This window comes from Balaenoptera borealis (genome assembly GCF_965194805.1).
Source record: "Balaenoptera borealis genome assembly, chromosome: 14".
NCBI lineage: Eukaryota > Metazoa > Chordata > Mammalia > Artiodactyla > Balaenopteridae > Balaenoptera > Balaenoptera borealis.
The window spans coordinates 7,311,712-7,330,305 of NC_138875.1; the positions used below are offsets into that span (position 1 = coordinate 7,311,712).

Below are 18,594 nucleotides of genomic sequence, written 5' to 3' on the forward strand. Positions count from 1 at the left end.
CATTGAATCTGTAGATTGCTTTGGGTAGTATAGTCATTTTTACAATGTTGATTCTTCCAATCCAAGAACATGGTATATCTCTCCATCTGTTTGTGTCATCTTTGATTTCTTTCATCAGCATCTTATAGTTTTCTGCATACGGGTCTTTTGTCTCCTTAGGTAGGTTTATTCCTAGGTATTTTATTCTTTTTGTTGCAATGGTAAATGGGAGTGTTTCCTTAATTTCTCTTTCAGATTTTTCATCATTAGTGTATAGGAATGCAAGAGACTTCTGTGCCTTGATTTTGTATCCTGCTACTTTACCAAATTCATTGATTACCTCTAATACTTTTCTGGTAGCATCTTTAGAATTCTCTATATATAGTATCATGTCATCTGTAAACAGTGACAGCTTAACTTCTTCTTTTCCGATTTGGATTCCTTTTATTTCTTTTTCTTCTCTGATTTCCGTGGCTAGGACTTCCAAAACTATGTTGAATAAGAGTGGTGAGAGTGGACATCCTTGTCTTGTTCCTGAACTTCGAACAATGCTTTCAGTTTTTTACCATTGAGAATGATGTTTGCTGTGTGTTTTTCATATATGGCCTTTATTATGTTGAAATAGGTTCCCTCTATGCCCACTTTCTGGAGAGTTTTTATCATAAATGGGTGTTGAATTTTGTCAGAAGTTTTTTCTGCATCTATTGAGATGATCATATGGTTTTTCTTCTTCAATTTGTTAATATGGTGTATCACATTGATTGATTTGTGTATATTGAAGAAACCTTGCATCTCTGGGATAAATCCCACTTGATCATGGTGTATGATCCTTTTAATGTGTTGTTGGATTCTGTTTGCTGGTATTTTGTAGAGGAATTTTGCACCTATATTCATCAGTGATATTGGTCTGTAATTTTCTCTATCTATCCTGTAGAATGTTCCATGCGCACTTGAGAAGAAAGTGTAATCAGCTGTTTTTGGATTGAATGTCCTATAAATATCAATTAAATCTTTCTGGTCTATTGTGTCATTTAAAGCTTGTGTTTCCTTATTAATTTTCTGTTTGGATGATCTCTCCATTGGTGTACGTGAATTGTTAAAGTCCCCCACTATTATTGTGTTACTGTCAATTTCCTCTTGTATAGCTGTTAGCAGTTGCCTTATGTATTGAGGCGCTCCTATGTTGGGTGCATGTATATTTATAATTGTTATATCTTCTTCTTGGATTGATCCCTTGATCATTATGTAGTGTCCTTCCTTGTCTCTTGTAACATTCTTTATTTTGAAGTCTATTTTATCTGATATGAGTATTGCTACTCCAGCTTTCTTTTGATTTCCATTTTCATGTAATATCTTTTTCCATCTCCTCACTTTCAGTCTGTATGTGTCGCTAGGTCTGAGGTGAGTCTCTTGTAGACAGCATATATATGGGTCTTGTTTTTGTATCCATACAGCAAGCCTGTGTCTGTTGGTTGGAGTATTTAATCCATTCACATTTAGGGTAATTATCAATATGTATGTTCCTATTACCATTTTCTTAGTGGTTTTGGGTTTGTTATTGTAGGTCTTTCCCTTCTCTTGTGTTTCCTGCCTAGAGAAGTTCCTTTAGCATTTGTTGTAAAGCTGGTTTGGTGGTGCTGAATTCTCTTAGCTTTTGCTTGTCTGTAAAGGTTTTAATTTCTCCTTCATATCTGAATGAGATCCTTTCTGGGTAGAGTAATCTTGGTTGTAGGTTTTTCCCCTTCATCACTTTAAATATGTCCTGCCACTCTCTTCTGGCCTGTAGAGTTTCTTCTGAAAGATCAGCTGTTAACCTTATGGGGATTCCCTTGTATGTTATTTGTTGTTTTTCCCTTGCTGCTTTTAATATTTTTTCTTTGTATTTAATTTTTGACAGTTTGATTAATATGTGTCTTGCGTGTTTCTCCTTGGATTTATCCTGTATGGGACTCTCTGTGCTTCCTGGAGTTGATTAACTATTTCCTTTCCCATATTAGGGAAGTTTCAACTATAATCTCTTCAAATATTTTCTCAGTCCCTTTCTTTTTCTCTTTTTCTTCTGGGACCCCTTTAATTCGAATGTTGGTGCGTTTAATGTTGTCCTAGAGGTCTCTGAGACTGTCCTCAATTCTTTTCATTTTTTTTTTTTCTTTATTCTGCTCTGCGGTAGTTATTTCCACTATTTTATCTTCCAGGTCACTTACCCGTTCTTCTGCCTCAGTTATTCTGCTATTGATCCCTTCTAGAGAATTTTTAATTTCATTTATTGTGTTGTTCATCACTGTTTATTTGCTCTTTAGTTCTTCTAGGTCTTTGTTAAACATTTCTTGTATTTTCTCCGTTGTATTTCCAAGATTTTGGATCATCTTTACTATCATTACTCTGAATTCTTTTTCAGGTAGACTGCCTATTTTCTCTTCATTTGTTTGGTCTGGTGGGTTTTTACCTTGCTCCTTCATCTGCTGTGTGTTTCTCTGTCTTCTCATTTTGCTTAATTTACTGTGTTTGGGGTCTCCTTTTCGCAGGCTGCAGGTTTGTAGTTCCCATTGTTTTTGGTGTCTGCCCCCAGTGGCTAAGGTTGGTTCTTTGGGTTGTGTAGGCTTCCTGGTTGAGGGGACTAGTGCCTGTGTTCTGGTGGATGAGGCTGGATCTTGTCTTTCTGGTAGGCAGGACCACGTCCGGTGGTGTGGTTTGGAGTGTCTGTGACCTTATTATGATTTTAGGCAGCCTCTCTGCTAATGGGTGGGGCTGTGTTCCTGTCTTGCTGGTTGTTTGGTTAGGGTGTCCAGCACTGTAGCTTGCTGGTTGTTGAGTGGAGCTGGGTCTTAACATTGAGACGGAGATCTCTGAGAGAGCTTTTGCTGTTTGATGTTACGTGGAGCCAGGAGGTCTCTGGTTGACCAATGTCCTGAACTCGGCTCTCCCACCTCAGAGGCACAGGCCTGACACCCGGCCAGAGCACCAAGACCCCGTCAGCCACTGGGCTCAGAGAAAAGGGAGAAAAAAAGAAAGAAAGAAATTAAAAAATAAAATAAAATAAAATGAAGTTATTAAGATAAAAAATAAAAAATAATTATTAAAAAGTAATTAATAAAAGAAAGTAAAAAGAGAGCAACCAAACCAAAAAACAAATCCACCAATTATAACAAGCGCTAAAAACTATACTAAACAAACAATCAAACAAACAAAAAATGGACAGACAGAATCTTCGGACAAATGGTAAATACAAAGCTATACGTACAAAAGCACAAAGAAGCATACATAAACATACTCACAAAAAGAGAAGGAAAAAAAAAATATATCTATATATAAAAAAAAAAAGGAGGAAGAGAGCAACCAAATCAATAAACAAATCTACCAATTATAATAGGCTCTAAATACTAAACTAAGATAAACATAAAACCACAAACAAATTAGTTGCAGAAAGCAAACCCCAAGTCTACAGTTGCTCCCAAAGTCCACCTCCTCAATTTGGGACGATTCGTTGTCTATTCAGGTATTCCACAGGTGCAGGTACATCAAGTTCATTGTGGAGATTTAATCCGCTGCTCCTGAGGCTGCTGGGAGAGATTTCCCTTTCTCTTCTTTGTTCGCACAGCTCCCAGGGTTCAGCTTTGGATTTGGCCCCGCCTCTGCGTGTAGGTCACCTGAGGGCGTCTGTTCTTCGCTCAGACAGGACGGGGTTAAAGGAGCAGCTGATTCGGGGGCTCTGGCTCACGCAGGCTGCGGAGAGGGAGGGGTAGGGATGGGGGGCGAGCCTGCGGTGGCAGAGGCCGGCATGACATTGCACCAGCCTGAGGCGCGCCGTGCATTCTCCCAGGGAAGTTGTCCCTAGATCATGGGACCCTGGCAGTGGCGGGTTGCACAGGCTCCCGGGAGGGGAGGTGTGGAGAGTGACCTGTGCTCACACACAGGCTTCTTGGTGGCGGCAGCAGCAGCCCCAGCGTCTCATGCCCGTCTCTGGGGTCCGCGCTGATAGCCGCGGCTCGCACCAGTCTCTGGAGCTCGTTTAGGCGGCGCTCTGAATCCCCTCTCCTCGTGCACCAGGAAACAATGGTCTTCTACCTCTTAGGCAGCTCCAGACCTTTTCCCAGACTCCCTCCTGGCTAGCCGTGGTGCACTAGCCCCCTTCAGGCTGTGTTCACGCAGCCAACCCCAGTCCTCTCCCTGCGATCCTACCGAAGCCCAAGCCTCAGCTCCCAGCCCCCGCCCACCCCGGCGGGTGAGCAGACAAGCCTCTCGGGCTGGTGAGTGCTGGTCGGCACCGATCCTCTGTGCGGGAATCTCTCCGCTTTGCCCTCTGCACCCCTGTTGCTGTGCTCTCCTCCGTGGCTCCGAAGCTCCCCCCTCCACCACCTGCTGTCTCCGCCCACGAAGGGACTTCCTAGTGTGTGGAAACCTTTCCTCCTTCACAGCTCCCTCCCATTGGTGCGGGTCCTGTCCCTATTCTTTTGTCTCTGTTTTTTCTTTTTTCTTTTGCCCTACCCAGGTACTGGGGAGTTTCTTGTCTTTTGGGAGGTCTGAGGTCTTCTGCCAGCGTTCAGTAGGTGTTCTGTAGGAGTTGTTCCACATGTAGATGTATTTCTGATGTATTTGTGGGGAGGAAGGTGATCTCCGCGTCTTACTGTTTCGCCATCTTGCAGGTCTCCTGTCCATCACCAATCATTTTGATAGAACTTTCTGGGTGGCTTCCGCCTTAGCATCCAAGAATTCGAGGACCGAAGTATAATCATTTGCTTCTTCTTTTCAGACGGTTTTGAGACAGCTGTGCCATCAAATAGCCAGACAGTCTCAGAACCTGGAAAAAATGTCACACTCACCTGCCAGCCTCAAATGAAATGGCTGTTACAAGAAGTTACATGGGAAAAGATCCAGCCCCATCAGATTGACCTCTTAACTAGCTGCAACTTGTCCCAAGGAAGAAGTTACACTTCAAAGTACCCAAGACAGATACTGAGCAACTGTACCCAGGGAATGAGGAGGACCTTCATCACCATGCCCCACATTATGGCCTCTGACTCAGGACTCTACCGCTGTGGCTTCAAAGCCAGCACAGGAGAAACTGAAACCTTCGTGATGAGACTGATCGTAACCGATGGTGAGTAGGTGACAGATGCCTTAACGTGTCAAAAATGGAAAAAGCCAGCCACTGTGGATTGGTTTCTTTTGTCTTTTTCATGACTTTATTATTCAAAATATCTTTAATGATTGAATTTAGTAAGTTGTCAGTTGTCGAATGTTAGTGTTTACCTTGCTAATCCATCAATCACAGATTTAACAATAATAGATCTTTCCCATTTTTTCGATCTGCCACTTTCCTAAAATTAAAAAAAAAAGATTCAGTCAGTCTGAAAAATACGTGGTATCAACAGCCTATAAGTTTCAGCTGTATAATTTCTTTTTTTTTTCCGCTGTATAATTTTAAATTTTCCAATTACTTTAAAACTTTTTGATGGTGGTAACTAGGTTTTATAATCCTCGTGTATCCTCAGCAATAATAAGGTGTTAGCTTGGTATTGCTGAATCAGTGTTGAGTAAAGTGTAATAAATGTTTAATAATGTGGTTGCTACTTTGCCAGATCAGAGCTTTGGTTCCCTCAGTTTTTTTCAGAGCTGGGAGCAGGAACAGACTGGCCTTGAAGCTTTGAAACTGATCTTCAGGGCCTCTCACCTGAGCTGGCTCCTTCCAAGGCCCGGTACTTATTTTGTATTAGTAATTTGTCTCCTGTGTCATGATGAAGCCCTAAATTGTGTAAACTTCAGGCTCCACAAAACCTGTGTGAGTGTAAGGAAAAGTGGTATTTCACCGACTGATGGGCAGATACAGAGAGGCCTGTGTAGACCCGCACAGGCAAGCGGGAGGAAGTCTGTCTCAGACTGCCAGTTCTGCTTCCAGGCAAGTTTTCTCACTGCAGAGGAACCTGTCAGAGAAAGCAATTTATATTTACTGATGACAGAAATTTTATTTCACTTTATTCTCACCCTCTTCTTCCCTCCCTCTTTTCCTTCCTCCCTTCCTTCCTTCCTTCCATCCTTCCATCTATCCATCTACCCATCCATCCATCTTTCCTTCTGCCTTTCTTCCATATGCTTCTAGCCAACTCATGTGCCTTGGCCTGTGTGTAGACTTTTAGAGCCAAGGCTTCCTAGGACGTGGCTGCGCGTTCATAGACTCTGCTTATACTGCAGGCTGAGATTCCCTCCTGCATCAGGGAGGAAGGAGAGAAGGTTTTGTATGTAGAGCAGCCTCCACTGCGGCCGCTGGAGCAGCTGTGTGTGCTAAGGAGGCCCTTTGCCAGAGGTTAGCAGCTTTTGTACATAGTCACCTCGGACAGCATCAAAGCTTTCTCTACTCCTCTTAATGACAGAGGGAGCTTAGAACTTGATGAAAAAGAGGATTGATGGAATATTTGGGGGAGAAATATTAAGAGGTTCTTCATGTTGACTCCATTCCTTCAGAGACATCGAGAAAATATTTCTCACCTTTAAAAAAAAATACTCTTGCATTATAGAAGTGTTTCTAAAACCTGGCCAGAAAAAAAGAAAGAATAAAGGTAGTCGCTAATCTTCTCTCAGAGACCAAGGCAAGAAAAAGTTGTATCCAGAAAAAGTCATAAAGAACCATTTTCAAACACTACTGAAATAAAATCTTGTCCATTATATGTTGGAAAAGTTATTAAAAACACCTTAAATCATAGAGAAACTGGATTCTTGGAGGTATAATTATTTAACTCTTACTAATTAATAAAAATGTCTCTCAGTTACCCAAACATGGCTAAGTTCCTTGCACAAAGCTGTTTCTTTTCTTTGTACATAAGCTATAAACAGTGTCGGAAATGAAGGTGACAGTGTAATGGTCAGCATTGTTAGTGTTCAAGTGTTTTGAATTCTTGAAAAATGGCTTTCTGACATTCAACTGACAGGTTGAAAGAATATCAACTTGGCCCATTAGTAAAAAGTTATATTTGATAGAAGATGACAGCTGTTTACTGTATGTTTTGGTTTAATTCCTTTTAAAAATAATTATAAGTAAAGATTGAAGATAAAAAATCAGATGGGAAGCAAAAATAGATCACTTGTGTTTCCCTGATGTGATTCAATTATTTCAAGTCCTGAGGCTGTTTGGTCAAAAATCAATGTAGGGATTAAAGCAGAGAGACAGGTATAAGATGTAGAGCTGATTTAATTTATTTCAACTGTCAAGAGAAAGGTGATTGTGACACAGATTTTATAAACCACTGTGCATCCTTTTGTTAGCTCCCATCAACTTCTTTTATGGGATCCAAAAGCGAGATTTTCAGGACTATTGTATTGTACACACACGCACACACACACACACACACACGCGCGCGCGCGCGCGTTCTTCCCCTGATTTTGCCTGCCTGTGTTCATCTTCAGACAAGTACCAGGTACTGAGAGGCCACTGAAAAGATGATACGATGTCAACCAATACATCGTATATCCAGGCCTTGACTTATTTTGAACAGAGGGAGAAAGTGGCAGAAGCATGAGTTGAACCCAAATTTACTATTGACTTTCTTTGCTAAATGAAAAGAAATACTTGACTCCCCCTGTTTGCACTCAAGACCTGGGAAGTAGTGTAAAATGGTTCCAGACTGAGTTTTCTGAATTTGAAGCTTGTCTAGACCACAGGGGCCAGGAACAGGGGAAAAATGCACGCATACTGACAGTGACCAAAATTATTTTTGGCCCTTAATATCCTCTGGATTTTCATTAGTAATGAGAAAAGTATTTTAAGTTCTACCAAAATAATTTGTGAAGTCTTTTAATATTAATTTAGTGATGTGCAAACTACAATTGTTTCAACTGAGCTTATTAATTATAAAAATAATGAGGATCAGAGAAATGAAATCAGTCCCTCAGAAAGTTTCTGGAGAAGACTAGTTTTTAACTATATTAAGAAGTATAGTTACTCATGTCTTTCCCCAATCATCTTCCACCAACGAGGCCACTCATCTGAACCATCAAGTTTCAAATAAAGCTTTGATGATCAGAGCAGAGCAAAGAGACAAAACAGAGTCCGGGGATGTACACAGTATGCACGGAGTGGGGCGGGGGAGTTGTGCGTGGGTGATTGCACTCAAATGACTAGGTTGGTACAGAGATTCTGAGTTATGGGTTAATATAGAAGGAGGTAGGCTCAATTAAGTGATAACTTGGTGAAATACTAGATCTCATGTAAGAGCAATGAAAGCCACTATCAATTCTTGATCAAAGATGGCACAAAGTAGTATTTAAGGAAGTGTAAGTCAAATAGTAGAAAAAGAGAAATTTGAGGCAGAGGAAATTAGCTAAGAGTCAGTTGCAATAATCAGTACATGAATGACTGAGGTCTCAAACTAGGCTACCACTGTCACATACTGGGTCTTTGGGCCACAAAAAAGTAGCCCACTTCAGGTAGACAAATTACAAATGGCAGATAAATTAGAAAAAAGGTGCCCCTTCCTCCACACTGATGCAGACCCAAGCTGATGCACAGGCTTAGTGATGGGCCACAGGTACCCTACCCACTTGGCTGGGCACACAGGTGGCCTGGAGAAGGGGGAGGTGTCGTTGGTCAGATTGGAATGTCAGCTTGTGCTTGTCACCAACGCCACGTTCCTACTTTCTCCTATTCCCAACCAATTTACTAATTTTCACGACAGTTACCCCCTTTTCTTTAGGGTTTCAGTCTGATCTTACCATCTTATGATCTTTTCATATTAGCTCAAACTGCTTCCCTGACATCGAACCATCAAGCATCTTGAATTTCTCAAACTTTTATAACTAGGAAACTGATACCCTTGAGTCATTTAATAAATTCGTCTATTTGCGATGGTCCTGACTCTTATATTAGAAATTACTTGAGATTAAGGATTATGACATCTCTGCTTAGAGCTGTCAACGTATCTTTCCAGAATGTGCTTAATAAGTGTTCTTGACCGATTCTGTGTATGTTAATATTTCTGTATGTCTAGTAGGGACTGTGTCCATTTTATTTCCCAGTTTTCTAGCTGGATTATTTCTAGATTTTCTTCATCAACACAACATTTGAGGTTTAGTGATTGCTGATCAAAGAAACCTGAACTCTCAGAAGATCCACTGCAATGTTTGGGGAGAAAATTTTCATGCACTTTGTTCACATATATATCTTTCAAAAAGGTGATTTCCTTTTTTAGTTCTCTTGTTTTGCATATTCTATATAAATGGTGTATAATTGCTAGTCAGTAGATGTGGAGGATGGAAATTATAAATGGAGATTGCAGAAGTTTTCACTAGGAAATCACGGGGCCACAGCCAAGAGAATCTTCCCGTATCTTTCTTCTGTGAGGTATGGGGTTGACCAAGGGGTAGCGTAGAGGAATAGATGCTATAGGTTCTAAATCTTGCCTGTGATGGCTTGGTGGAGATTACTGCCTCTGGACTCTGTGCTCCTGAGTTAGACCATGAGAATATTACGGAGGAGAAATAAACTTCATTTCTTTCTTTGGCCTTAGTTTCTGCTAAAATTCACTCATTTTTCTCCCAGGTGATTTGGATTCCTAAACAGTTTCAAGTTGTAGACAAAATGTATTTTTTTAGGGATTTATTAATCCAGAACCTTCTGTCCCACTCCTCTGAATTTATAATAGATGCAACTATTGTAAGCATGGCAGTTTTCTGAGCTGGTATGCACTGGGCTGCCAGATACGTCCATTTCCGTGACCCGGTGTGATGAACCTCAGCCTTTTATCATCTCTTCCTACATAGGAAATAATGTCCATGACAGTTAATTTATACGATAGAACCATAGGGCCGGAATCCCAGAGCACTGGTGTCACTGCCTGCAGGCTCAAATAGCCTCTACCAATACAGATCAACTACAATTTTTAGCCCAGTTTAGTTATGTTATTAAAATTCTGGGTGATAAGTGGGTATCCAGGTGAAACATACTGTTTCCAACATCACAAGTGAGTTGATTACTCAATCAGGGCCTATTATGTCGTTGTAGCTTTACAGTTGCCTCTGCCCACATCAGTTCTTTTATGAGACATCTAATTAAAAAAAAAAAAAAAAGCAACCAGTCAGTCATTCAGTTTGTTTTGTGAGCCCACATGTTGATTTATTCATCTTTCCTAAGGCACACAGTCCTGGAATGTTTGCCTGCAGTCATTGTTTATACGTACCGTATTTGTGTAGATAAACAAGGTATTGGATTGACAAGTTAATATCAGAGAGAAGGAAATGTTGAAAATCTAATGTTAAGTGGATTTGATGGTGCTCTTACATAAGGAACATTGATGAATTTGTATTGTTATCACTACTATAAACAAAGTAAGTTGGTGGTATTAGAAATAGGTAATCCTAGGAACTGCTTTTCTTTAAGTGGATCTTTATCCTCAGCCTGAATTTCAAGTAATTTTCATGACACTTTCCTCCCCTTAGGAACTTAGAGTACAGGTAAGAATTCAAATTCAGAAAAATGTACTGATTTTCTTCCCATTTAAAATCCATGACCACACTTGTGTGAGAGACCTGCCTAATGACTCCAAAGGCAAAATAGCCATTTGGACTCCTTTGTCGTGTGTGTGCTTTTTTTATTTTAAAGCATCTGGGAATTGTTAACAGCTTGTAATTGTCTCTTAGAGCCTTATTAGAAACTGAACTTAGATGACTGTGTGAAGTTTTCCCCAAAGGCAAGTAGAAAATTACTTAAAATTTAAAAAAAAATTAGTTCTTCATGTAAGATTAATGGCATTCATTCTTAATAGCAATTCTAGTTTTAAGTATTACAATTCAATTAGTCAGACAACTACTTCCAACTTCAACTGAGGTATTTCAAACATGTACTGACCTGACCCTTGACAGATATTCAAAGGTGACCTAGTAGGTTTGCAGAGGTCTGTGTTATTTAAAAGAGCAAGAAATGAAGAATAAACACGGATCTGTCATTTGTAGAGATCCATCTTTGAACCCCCATTTGTATCTGAAAGTTATTTACACTGAAACGATTCAGGGGTTTTTAAGAGTTATTTATTTAACAGAGGAGTATGCTTGGATAATTTAATAAAATAAATATTTTGTAATTCTCATTGGTCACTCTAAACTTCATTTCCAGAGTTAATTTGATGCATTTCACTTTGCCTAAAACTCAAAAATAACTATGATGTTCACAATCTTTTAAGTATAAGAGTAGTGTTTTATTTAATTAACCCACAGGAAGAGATTCTTCCTTTCACGGATGTAAGGTTGAACTGTTTAAAGCTCTCCACGGCACTGGTGAGGAGTGAGAAATGGCTTTAGCTAAGGTGAATAGTGAGTGAAATGAAAAATCCCTATCAACACAGTGATGGACACAGGCAAGTAAAGAGTAAATATTGAGATGAGAAACTACGTTAACAAAGGATGGGATATTTTCTGTGGCTTCAAATCAAAGAAGCTCAAGGGCATGATGGATGTGCAAATGACCCCCAAATTGGGGCCACATAAGAGGTGAGTTTACAAATATAAAAAAATACAGGCTTGCAAAGTATAACCATTATTCTGATTTTTTCATGTTTTATATAGAGCACTGAGATAAATTCTTCACTCTTTTAATTTGTATGTGTATATACACAGATTTTGTGAATTAAGATAACTGTGAATATTGTTAGGTGGAACAATCTGCCATATGGTAAACATTCAATAAATACATGTGCTTGTGTGGGCAGTTTTACACTCACAAGAAACACACAAATCCCAAATACTTTAATCAAAACAGGTTGTTTTGCTTTTATGCTGGCTACTGTCTTCTCTTCCTGGTCTAATAAGTAAAGATATCAGCTTTGAAATCCAATCATGCAATTCCTTTTTTTAAATCACTGGCTATTTTAAAAATGGAGAGATCAGATGGATAATTAAACTCTAGAGCATAAAGCTGCAGATTTTGCAATTATTACCAGAGCGCTTATTTCTTATAGCCAGGCATTAGCTTTCACATGTTTTGTAGAGCACTTAGTAAACAGTTTTTTAATTAAAATGTCTTAAGTTGGATAGAATATTTGGAGGTAAATATTCAGCCCAAAGCTTGCTGTCTGTTTCATATTCTGAAAATATCTGTATGACATTTATAGCACATTTATATATAGTCCTTTATAAATGCCATATAGTTTGAAGTTTAAAGTTTTCTAAGGACCCAAGGGAAAAGTTATAAATAGCAGTTATAAGAACTAAGTGTCACAGGGCTTTGTCTTGGCTACTATATGACAAACTCACACATTATGCTTATGTTTGTGCCAGTCACTCTAAGAACTTACTGGTAATTACTCATTTAGTTGTCACAACAGCTCTGTTATTAGCTACATTTTATGGATGAGGAAAGTGAGGCATGGAGAGGTTAAGTGAGGCATGAAGCCTTATCCAAGGTTTCACAGCTATTAGGGAGAGGGGCTGGGATTCAAAGCCATGCAGACTGGCTTCAGCGTTCTTTTTCTTAACTGTGGCACTATATTGCTTCTCCAAGTGGAAGGAAAAAATCATTACTGCCATCAACAGCAACATCACCAGAGAAGCTGGCTACTGTGGAGTTCCACAGCCTTGCGTTCATCCTTTTAGGAGGTTTCTAGGTACAGTGGGTTACCTACTGAGCCAACATGTAGAGCATCTGTAGGCAAAGGAGTGGGAGTTTGATCACCCACTCTTTTCTTCCAGCTCCACCTGCTCAGGTCACCCCAGGTGCTGTGTCTGTGGGTTCCCCACTGACTTGTCCCCTTTTCTGGGGTTTGCAGGTATCCTGAAGTCACATGAGGGAGGGTGTTCACACAGTCATATGAGGGACAAGCAGAATCAGGTAGTAGGTATCAGGGTCTGGAGGGGAGTGCTGGTTGCTGATGAAGTCATGTCCACGCCAGGAACAGACTAGGGGAACTTTAGGAGTAGCCTCCAGGCAAAGGCGAATTAAGGTTCTTGCTGGAGAGGACTGGTGAGAGCTCAGCTCTCACATGACTCATTGGCTTTGCAAACACATGCCTCCAAGGTCTTCACCAGACCCGCCCAGCAGAATCTCCCCGTGGGAAAGCTTGCTCCCTTGAGCAACTTCCCTGGGATCGGCTCAGAGTTCCCAAACACACCCTCCTTCCATCTTAAGTTCCTCCTTCCTCTCAAATCCTGCTCTCCCTCTAGTTCTCGTAGCTGACTAATGACCATTGAACCCAGAGCTGGAGTTATTAGTCATCAGAATAAGGACAGCAAGGACTTAACCTTCAAAATCTCCCAAGAAAAAAACAAAAGTTTATTTTCTATATTAAATATTCTGAAGAGTTATAGTCTCTCATATTTATGGGCCTTTATCTTGAACAGCTAAATAAATAAATAATTTAAATGGTATGGTATGCCTACTTATGTTTTATTGCATGGGTAAAATGTTCATCTTGATTTTAGTGGAGTATTTGAAAAATTTCCTATTATATCCTCATGGATAAGCATGATAGTGACACAGTAATGTAGAGTTACACTTGGTTAAACAACAGTAATAACAACAATGTGTTGGGGAATTAGAATTGGAAACAAAATCTCCTCCCTACCCAGAAAAGTGCTCCACAAAGGAAGAAGGGAAAGAAAACAATTTTATTGTTGAATAAGCATGAAACCAGAATTGTGATACGCATCACAGGCAGTCCACTAAGAGACTGCAAAGACAGAAGGAAATCTTAACCTTTTGTAAAGCCTGGCAGATACAACCCATTATATGCATGTTCTCAAGGTAAACAGTAACTAGTCCTCAAGTAGGAGGACTTGATAGCATCATTTGTCACACACAGCCCATCCTAAATTCACCTGGTATGACCATCTGTGTTAGCTAGTTGGCTTTATCCAAAGGAAAAATGAGCTTCTTACATCGTTACGCCAGGAGGTAATTTTGCACCTCGGAGCAAGGTGCCCTTGGAAGTTAGGCTTCTACCTTCCCACAGAATTGGAAGATATGGGCTCTCTCTTCTTTGATGATTACATTCCAAAGATATGGCTTTGATTTATTACAGCAAAAGGATACAAAGCAAAATCAGCAAAGGGAAAAGATGCGTGGGGCAAAGTCAGAAGGACTAATTCCCAGAAGGAAAGCAGGTGTTTAGCATAAACCACATTGTTTGTATCAACAGTTTAGACTCAGTAAACCACCCTAACAGTTAAGAAATGGTGAGAACACTCCCCAAATCCAAGTTCCCACACACTAGCCAAGGGCCAACCTTGTAAGCAGGCCTTTCTAAGGCCAGCAGTCATCGGGCTGCTACATTAACTCTTTTCTGCACACTAATTCACCACAGAAGTGAGCAGGAAGTGTGCAGGTCTTGACATTCTGACTTGTGATGCGTAAATACAATCTCCTTTAATAAATAATATCTGTTTATGAAAATGGAGAAATATTTTAAGAAATATAACATAAGACTAAGGAATACTTGGGTAGAAAGGTGAGACATCTAATATGATGGAGTCAGCCTTGAAAATTTTCTCAACAAATTACCAAATCAGAACGTTCACCATCCCTGTGCCGCATATGCTGACTTGGGTACCCTTACGGTACTTCAATCGCTGTAGAGCGCTATGGCCCAGAGTACAGCCAGTGCACATAGTGACACCAGAAAGTGTAGCTACTGCGGTCAGCTTGTTGAGTAGTAGACTTTACAGCCTATCTTAGACTATGTGTTTCTCAACTGACGTAAAGTTTTAAAGTGTTTAAGTCACTTGGGAAACTATTTTCCATCAAGAGAGGCAAAACCATTGCAGCAAAACGTGTACATAAGATTAGAAACTCTCTTCCTCATTGGCTTGCTCTGTAATTACAGGACAATTATTTAGATTTTCTGCACCTTATGTTTCTCAGTTAAAATGTGATAATACTTTTATTTTTTTTTAATTTTATTGACGTATAGTTGATTTACAATATTGTATTAGTTTCTGCTGTACAGCAAAGTGATTCAGTTATACATGTATATATATACTTTTTTATATTCCTTTCCATTATGGTTTATTACAGAATATTGAATATAGTTCCCTGTGCTATACAGTAGGACCTTGCTGTTTATCAATTCTGTACATAATAGCTTGTATCTGCTAACCCCAAATTCCCAACCCACCCCTCCCCCTCCCCCCACTCCCTTAGCAACCACAAGTCTGTTCTCTATGTCTGTGAATCTGTTTCTGTTTCATAGATAAGTTCATTTGTGTCATATTTTAGATTCCACATATATGATAATACTTTCATTTTGAGGAGGAATAGTTACTATTCACTCAGAAGAAAAATTAGAGGTTGATGTCATGGCCCTTTAATTCTCTGAAAATAATTTATTCCCTAGGACCTTCTTCCTATAAAACAGGGAAAGGTTTCTGAAATACAAAGAGTATAGAATTGATCTGCACAAAGAAAGTTGACCTTTGAAAACTTGGAATCATATTACCATGCCTGTATTTCAGGCATACAGGAACGTTCAACAGACTTCAGACTACCATTTTTTCCGGTGGTCCTCCAAAGCTACAACCATTTTATACATGTTTATCAACACCACTTCTACCTTTCCCCAGAAAGGTGAATCTAGTTACAGGAACAAGCATCCTCTGTTATACATGACTAGTGCAACATGGAATTTCAACGTGAAAAGAATAGAAACTAGTTATTTAACTCTAATTTTGAATGTGTGCATACAAAATATAAGTTCACTCTTAATAGATTACATTATGTGGTGCTTAAATATATAAAGCCCCTCTACATGTTTTATCTAGAGCCACCCCCATAGCCACCCTTGGATTGATTTCATCATCATTTTGCAGTTGCCAAAAAAGTGTCCAGAAGATCAAGTGATCTTACGTTGGGGTCTTCCGGGGAAAAGAATTAGAAGATAGGACTTAGAGCCCAAGGCTTCCCTCCTCCATCTATTTTTTCAGCAAATCAGTGTCTAATGTGGGACGAAGATTGGATATTTCATTGTACAGTGAGTCAAAAATTGGAATCAACCTGATAGTGCTGCGTCTGTCAACGAACACACATCTATGCTGCGGGAACACATATCTATGCTGTGGGAACACACATCTATCCTGTGGGAACACACATCTATCCTGTGGGAACACACATCTACAGTGTGTATCCCATCTGTACATAGAGCGAAATCAAATATTTCTCTTCTTTTTAATGAGGTAAGACAGCAAGAATAACTTTTACTGGTATCTACCATGACCTGCCCAGGGCTGGGTAGAGGGTCAGGATCTCTGAGTTTTTCCCAGCATGTTTTTTGGTCCAGATATTTAGGTTCTAAGTTACTTGGTTTCCCCAGTCCCTAACCCCACCCCAGACTCTAATAAAAGATAAATAGTAAACATCAATGCCTGCTCTTACCCGCCTGGCTCTGAGGCAAGGACCTGGCAGCACTTATATCCCAAGCCTTTCTAAGGGTTTATAACTCAGCTGTAAATACTTGTCATTGGCAGGAACGTAGCCTGGAGGTTTGCAGTCCTCGAGTAAGTTACTCATTTATATATCTCACTGACGTGCTTTAAATTGTTTTAACTGTATTTATCTTTCTTTCCTTTTTTAAATAAATTTATTTATTTTATGTATTTATTTTTGGCTGCATTTGGTCTTCGTTGCTGCACGCAGGCTTTCTCTAGTTGCAGTGAGCAGGGGCACTCTTCCTTGCGGTGCACGGGCTTCTCATTGCGGTGGCTTCTCGTTGCAGAGCACGGGCTCTAGGCACGTGGGCTTCAGTAGTTGTGGCACGTGGGCTCAGTAGTTGTGGCTCTTGGGCTATAGAGCACAGGCTCAGTAGTTGTGGTGCACGGGCTTAGTTGCTCCGCGGCATGTGGGATCTTCCCGGACCAGGGCTCGAACCCATGTCCCCTGCATTGGCAGGTGGATTCTTAACCACTGCACCACCAGGGGAGTCCTATTTATCTTTCTTGATGGGAGGGAAAATAATGGCTTTATGGTTCATGACACTCATGTCCTCCTATGAATCAACACTGCATTGGGATGAAGGTTGAAAAAAAAATTAGCAAAAAAGTGGCTACCAAGAAGAGACAGTAATTCTTTCTTTAAGAGAGGGGCTTGAGGGCTGACGTTACTCAAGCTAAGGTCTATTAGCAGAATTTAGGAAAAAGTGAATGTTAGGAACTATTGATTAACTCCCTAAAGCACCCACACCCATTTGCTTTTCCATTTTGTTTTCGGTTTTAGCCGCACAGGGCCCAGCAAGTTGGATGCTTACACCAGCCTGGTCCAAGTCCTGCTGGTTCACATTAACGCAGCAGAGGGGTGGGAAGCTGAGAACGAGGTAACAAGTAGGATTGGCTACAGGCCGGGAGACTCTGGATTGTAAGTGAATCTCTACCAGACTCCCATGCTTTTTGTCGGTGCCCACCATTTCATCTCTAATGCCGGGTACACAGTCTGCCTTGAAACACTATGTGTTAAAAGATGAGTGAAGAAGATGGATCTGAGTCCAGCAGGTCACCCATTGCTAGAAGAGGTTAAAAAGAGGCAACATATTTCACATTAAGGAATGCATCTGAAATTTAGATTTTGGCTTTATAAGTGAGCAGTGTGAAACAAATGAAGATACTTTTCAGTGGTTTCTACTTAATTCATATAATTGAGAGCTTAGCAAAGAATGCCATCTTAATTCTTAAGGATTCTGAGTACACTTCTGCAAAGACACTCTCTACATCCTGCACTTTAAATATAACCACTAAAAATTGGCAGAGTATTCTGCTTTAAGCATGCAGACCTTTAAATTTTTGTACTATTTTTTTCTGATTATTAAAAGCAACACATCATTTAGTACATCTGGAAAATAGCAAAAAGCTTAAAGAAACAATTGCTTTTAATTCTATTCCCTGAAGATCATCACTTTAAAATTTTGGCATGTTGCTGCCTGGCAGGCTTTTTCTCCTAAGTTCTATACTTGATTGAGATATCATAGCATGCACAACTGTGAATTCTGGCTTTGAAATTTTAATTAACTTTCTATCTAGAGTCAGCAGTTTTCCATTTCATTGGGATTCTTTACACCCATGATCCTAATGTCTATAGCTGTGATTCTCTAAGAGGTGGCCCCAGACCAGCATCACACAGGAGCTGCAAATTCTGGGACCCACACAAACCTCCTGAGTCAGAAATTCTGAGGGGGGAGCTCAGCCATCTGTGGTTTAACGAGCCTCCCCCCACCCCCCTGCCCTGTGACTCTAATGACATTTGAGACCCTCAGCTGTGTAGTCTTACTTTAGAGTGCTGCTGGGAAATAAGGATTTTCTTTTTGCTGTTATAAATGTTCCGCAAAACTCTTTGTTCACATTTCTGAGCATTTCTTTAGGAAGAAAGTAATTAATCAAATGTGCAAGAAGCTCGTGGAAGGGTCTGACGCACAGAGAGCGATCTCTTCCCAGAGGCAGGTTGCGGCAGATTTCTCTCCCCAGATGCAGCCTGAGGTAGTCCATCTTGCCACCTTATTCCTTTCGTGCAAACTTGTCTTTAAGCACTTTTGGTTAATAAGTTGTTTTTATCTTTCTTATTGTCTTAACATAGCTTTTTCTTGATAGCAAAGGTATGTTAAAGATACTAATTTTTTGCCTTTACATGTTGTTTGTGATGATTTTGACCTACAGATATTTTTC

At 40.1% G+C, this 18,594-nt stretch overlaps 1 protein-coding gene across 2 annotated transcripts in view; it reads left to right on the plus strand.

The window, feature by feature from the left end:
* CD226 (CD226 molecule) overlaps nucleotides 1-18,594 on the plus strand; it is a 90,481-nt gene that overhangs the window by 55,914 nt on the left and 15,973 nt on the right. For both annotated transcript variants that reach the window (XM_082355279.1, XM_082355278.1), the window contains exon 3: nucleotides 4,730-5,077. In XM_082355279.1, coding sequence (XP_082211405.1) covers nucleotides 4,730-5,077 — 348 coding nt within the window. The remainder of the gene's footprint in view (nucleotides 1-4,729; nucleotides 5,078-18,594) is intronic.